General features: G+C 37.1%; 1 protein-coding gene across 3 annotated transcripts in view; it reads left to right on the top strand.

Moving 5' to 3' along the window:
• CASK (calcium/calmodulin-dependent serine protein kinase (MAGUK family)) overlaps nt 1-5,767 on the top strand; it is a 127,292-nt gene that overhangs the window by 62,175 nt on the left and 59,350 nt on the right. For all 3 annotated transcript variants that reach the window (XM_009071674.1, XM_009071672.1, XM_009071671.1), the window contains 2 exons: nt 2,005-2,127; nt 4,466-4,549. In XM_009071674.1, the coding sequence (XP_009069922.1) occupies nt 2,005-2,127; nt 4,466-4,549 (207 nt within the window). The remainder of the gene's footprint in view (nt 1-2,004; nt 2,128-4,465; nt 4,550-5,767) is intronic.

Here is a 5,767-nt window from a genome sequence, read left to right as displayed (position 1 = left end):
TTCCTGCTGTGTTTTCTATCAATGTTGACAGTTAGAACATGGAAATATTTACTGAGATGAAATAAATAAGGGTGCAACAACCAACCCCTAGTTGTACATCATGCCCAGCAGGATTACATGAGGTTTGGCTGTGAAGTCTAACATACTCTGTGGTACCTTAGATTTATGAACGTTTAAATTTTTTGATCAGCAAAAAGAAGATTGGTCATCATATTACCTTGATTTTAAATCAAAATGTGTGATGCATGTTACTGTACAAATGCAGTTAGGCATTTTGCTTTTTAGCATAGCATGTAGTAAAGTGCAGCTGGTGATTCAAAAGGAGCCACTTGCAACCGAAAGCAGATCAGTGTGCACGCAAGAGAAACATGTTTCACTGCATCAGCATCCTGGGCCACTTTGGAGACAAATCTAAAGCTTCAACTTCATTGTTTTTGTGGTTTTCTCCAAGATTGGCTCCACTCTGCTTTGTAACCAAGGTCATACATGAGTTGTGTAATAGCAAATTACCAATAGAGACTCCTAAAATTGTCAGATAGTCTAGAACAAGGTTTAGGAAGTGTTTTATAATATGAACTTCACAGTAGTCTGCTAAAATGTAAGTGACAGCAGTGTAACTGCTCTTGGTCAGGAGCACATTTTGCAATCTACATTTTGGATTCCTAGAAACAGCAGCATTTCTTTGTGGCACTAGTTTTGGGATTGCATAGACAGGTAGACATTTCAGTTTCACTTTACAGAAGATTTCTTTATGGAATCTCTTCAGCAGCTACAACCTTCTGGAAGTGTAGAAGTTAATTTCTCTTTATTTAAAAAAAAAGTCATGGCCAGCACATTGTGTCCTCTGAGTTCCTTTTCTGTTCCTGTTTCCACAATAATATGTCTATTCAGTGAAAATACTGTAAGGACTTTAAAATAGTTTTGCTGCAAATTTGCAATTACTTTCAGCTCATTAGAGCTGAAAAAGAAATGACAAATCACATCTATAAATGTGCGTTTCATAGCCAGATAATTTTCCTGAGTGCCCCAATTTAAAGTGATCATTTTTTGTAAAGACTGATTTTAAATAAAACAAATCTCTTTAAATGAACAGGTTATAACATCAAAAAGATTCTGGTTATAATTTAGAATTTTCATTTAGTATCCTGTAAATTTAGCAGTGTAACCTCTAAATAAAACATGAGTTCCTTATAAATTAAAGAAATTCTAGAAATAAGTTGGTGATATAATCCTTTATATCACATAAAGAATTTTCTTACTTTAGCATGGTTTTATCACGTGTCCATCATTTTGACTGTTTGGGCACAAACCTGCAGATGCACAAGATGAAAATATATTCTAAATCATCCTTCACATTGTTGTCTCCTAAAGATAAAGTTCTGCTCTAAAAAGTGTTGCAGTCACTTGTATTGGTGATCACAGTGTGCTTTCCTAGTGCCTGAAGATGTTTTCCTGTTCTAAAGTTGAAAGGAATTTATTGGGAAGAGCCTTTGTCCATGGTACCTTCAGGACAGGACCAGAGTAGTTCTCAACAGGCATTAATTAGCCCAGTCCCTTCTTACCCAGAATTACTGGCATGAAATTGTGGGTTGATATAGGTTTATTTTCATGCTATTCCTTATATTGATTTCAGGATCAGATTTAATTTCCACATTTCTCATATGCATAGTTAGCAGTCAGACAGAACTTTGTTGGTGTTTTTCTTTTTCTAGTGAAGGGTCACTTTTTTTCTGAACAAAATGAAACTTAGACTGTGATTATAACATAATTCCAAGCATATGTCAGGTTTTATGTTTTCAGGCTTTATGCTCTTTCAATAGCAACCAGTGTACAGTTTATTACAAGTTATTAAAGCCTTAGAAACTTTCTGTTAACATTGATTACAATGAAATGCTTACAAGCACCAAGCACTGTTAAATCTCTGCAATTACTTTGCATTAAAAGCAGGTTCTTTTTTAGGTTCTTCTTACTGATTTCATTTCTTTTTTTCTTGCTTGTGCTCAGATGAATCCTAGGCAATGGAGCCATATTTCTGAAAGTGCCAAAGACCTGGTACGTCGCATGCTCATGCTGGACCCGGCAGAAAGGATAACAGTATATGAAGCACTGAACCATCCCTGGTTAAAGGTAGTAAAAACAGCTGTTTACATACCAGTTTCCTCTTGGAGGGAGAAAAAGATTTATATCCTTATTACTCTGAACTTTTCAAAGTAGACATTATATTGCCCAAAATATGTGAGAGTAAGTTTTAAATGTTTTCTAGGATTAGAGCCTGAGATTTTGATAATTGCCAGGCTTGTACTCTTTCTTAACAGCAAGAGCAAACTCAGTTAGACAACTTCAGCAGCATCAGAGTACAGGGGGAAGGGCTGCACAGCATGTGTCACATAGTAACGTGTCTTGCTGTGGTTGTCAAACTCCAGAGGAATAATTTCATATCTCACCTTTGCTCAGTCGTGTCTAGACCTCTTTCCTATTGTGCATGTAGCCATGCAGTTTCTGGCAGTACCTTATGCTAACTGAGCTGTGCTGCTTTCTTACATTAGATTCCCAAAATATCCCACCAGAGTGAAGGAAGTATGTAGAGTGTTGCTCAAAGGCCACTGGGGCTGCATAAAATTATGTGATGTTTGGTAATCGAATTATTTTTCAGTGGTGGTAGAATTTACAACACAGTTTAAGCCAGTGGAAGAGTAGTTGCTAAACACTGAAGATTAGCAAGAGGAGCAGGAGAATATACACCTGTTTCTTCTCAGCAGTCCCATCAGTAGGCTGTGCTAAGCACTGGACTTGGGGAATGATGTTGTGCTGCAGATTTCAAAGGTGGCAACTACTGGATCAGAGCATTGTATTTTCTTTGGCAGAAGGTCACGAATTAACTGTTTTTCTTTCTTATCCTCTATTTCTTTTCTATAGTGTGGGTCCAGAGTAGAGAGAGTCATAATATTGTGAATTTTAACAGAGCACTTATTTTGAAAGGTTGCTGCTTCTGAACTGTTCAGATGCTCTACATGAGGCAAATAGGTACACAAGGAAACCCACAAAAAAAGAACCTGGGAAGGACAGGTTTAAATGTTCTTCTCCCTTCAAGTGAATAGTGTAACCACTAGTGAATGGAGTCATTCTGCCACTTCTCTGCTCTCTTTCTGCTGTCTCTTGTATTCCAAGCTGCAGAATGGTCTAGCTTATAAAAGGAGGTCAGGAGTGTGCACCTCTTGGGAGTAAGAGGGGTTAAGGCAACTCTTCTGGGTTTGGGAAACTGCAGGTTATACCTTTCCCCTCAAAAGGAGGCAAATTTCTGTCTGTTCATCTGGGGCATACACAGAGTACCAACTATTTCAAGGAGTATGGGAATGGACACACTGGGAATCCAAAATGATCATGCTCCAGTGATTGACCCTGTGACAAACCCTCACAAGGTTTTGTTGAGGGGTTTTTTTTGGCAGAAAACTTTCCCATTTTTGTTATTGCAGCAACTAAACTGATCAGGCTTCTTCAGAAGAAAATTCTGTAGTGCAAATGTGCAAGCTCTGCCTGTATAGCTTAGCACTTTTGATGTGTGTGGTCTCTTTCTGATCTAGTCGTTATTTGTTGAAAGACAAGCAAGGAAAGAAAGGTGAAGGTTTTGTTTGAGACAACTTTATTTTCAAGCTCAGGCCAGCATTCTGTCTGGCACTCCTCTTATTTTTGCCTTCCCTGCTGACTCAGAATGTTCACCTAAGCCATTTATAGATAGAAGCAAATACAGCATGAGACAGAAACATCTTTAGTGCTATAGAGGGACTGAATTACTTCTCCCAGTGATTTCACTCTGATTCAGGAGATGCATGTGATAAACATTTACATAAAATTCATAATTATATATAGCTTCTGTGGCGATTTGAGGCAGGGGAAAAAAGTAGTCAACTGCTGCAAGTTTTGTCCCTACTGTTGCTGCAATTGTTCACTGGCAAATTGTTCATCTGCCTCTGTAATGGAGAATTCTTTCTGTATCATCATCTGGTATCACCAGCCAAAGAGCTGACACTTTCTTCTCTTTTGGACACATCTCCAAGCTCACATGAAGCTTCAAGCACCCCTTAAAAGAGTGCTTGAGCACATTGCTTTGCTGGGATTTGTGTATCCCAAGAAGCAGAACTACTTTCTCCTTGCCAGCTTCAAAGTTCAGTGCTAGTCCCAGGCTGACTAACAGCACAACAGTAAAACAAAAGACTAAGGTCTTACTACAAGGTGGGAAACAAATTACAAAAAGAAAATATCCCTAGCCCAAGTTAAGAATTCTTTCAAAGTATTTTAATCCCTCTTAGTTTCTTGAACTTTTCCTTAAGTTGCAAGAGATCCTCATTCTCCTTAGGATACTTATTAGCTGGGACATTTCTTGTCTGGTTTCTTGGTTTTGAGAGACTATGGAGAGCTTGTATTTAATGTTCTTTTGTTCTGGTTTTTTTTTGTGGGGCTTTCTAAGGAGAGAGATCGCTATGCATACAAGATTCATCTTCCAGAAACAGTAGAACAATTGAGAAAATTCAATGCAAGACGAAAACTAAAGGTAAACTGAATGTAGTGTTAAAACAACATAATTGCATAACTTGAATGATGTGTGATGCTTTGTTCATTTTGAAAGTGCTAAAAGAAGTCTGTGTTTTGAAGTCAGCAGTAAAATAAAAAATCCTAACAGGCCTTCACAGATGTTTATTGCAATGATGCCTCGTGAAGGATGTTTGTCCTTTCCTTCTTAGTGCATAGTTTTTAAATTAAATTACAGCACAAATTGTCTGATATCAGTCAAGGTGTATATGAGGTCTTCATCTCTAATCAATTCAGTTATTCTGTGTAATATAAATACCAAAGAGGGAAGAATAGTACAGCAACTAGTGCCATTACTGTGTTACCTTTATCATAAAAAGAGCATAATAATTTTTAGTGGGGTTGTTTTTTTTCAAGAAGAGCAAATATGTGTTCTTTACTTATCCTCTTTATGTTTAACTACACATAAGATTATTTCTTAGCTGTATTGAAAAGAATGTTAACATTTTAGCCCAAAACAACATAGTTTCCCATCAGTTCCTATCCTGGAATGTTTAACAGAAAGATTTCTGAATTCACTGAAAGGCTGAGAAAAGTTTAACAGACACATGCAGCATTACAACTCATGAGTTGTTTCACAATTGGTAATAAAACACAGAATCAGTTCTACACATTGAGTTGCTGCTTTGGCAAAGTTTAATGCGGCTGATGGTTAGTTGCCATAGTTCATGATAAACAGCACTTTCTCTTAGGTGGTTTCTATGTCCAGGTAATACCTTCATTAAAATGTTAGCTGCATTTTAGAATATGACCTGTTTTCGTGCTCTGGGTGCAGTTTCAGATATTTCTTAGATTTCTTTCCAGGGAGGCCACTCTGTTTAGTCTCCTGAGAGCTTTTAAACCTGTGCTGTTTGTTTGCTACCATTTTATCCATTCTGCTCTGCAGAATGTTTCATTAAATTGTTTACTGTCCATTTTGCCTATTGCCACAACTGTGAGTCATTAAAACCTGAGTGGTTAAACTCCAGTTTACTTGAGCAAATAAATATATGTCAGAGCAGGTAACAGTTTTTGACTTTATAACTTCCCATGTCACACTCATTCTGAGAGTCTGAGATTATTTATATAATTATATTCTTTTTATATAGATGTATTGTGGATGTCAAATATTCTAGTGCTGTAGTGTCAGATTCTGACAATTTCTCAAATAACAACATACTGATTTGTTTTAAGGAATGAA

The sequence above is a fragment of the Acanthisitta chloris genome, unplaced genomic scaffold, assembly GCF_000695815.1.
Source record: "Acanthisitta chloris isolate BGI_N310 unplaced genomic scaffold, ASM69581v1 scaffold4333, whole genome shotgun sequence".
Classification (NCBI taxonomy): domain Eukaryota; kingdom Metazoa; phylum Chordata; class Aves; order Passeriformes; family Acanthisittidae; genus Acanthisitta; species Acanthisitta chloris.
This window is presented reverse-complemented; position numbering and strand designations above follow the sequence as displayed.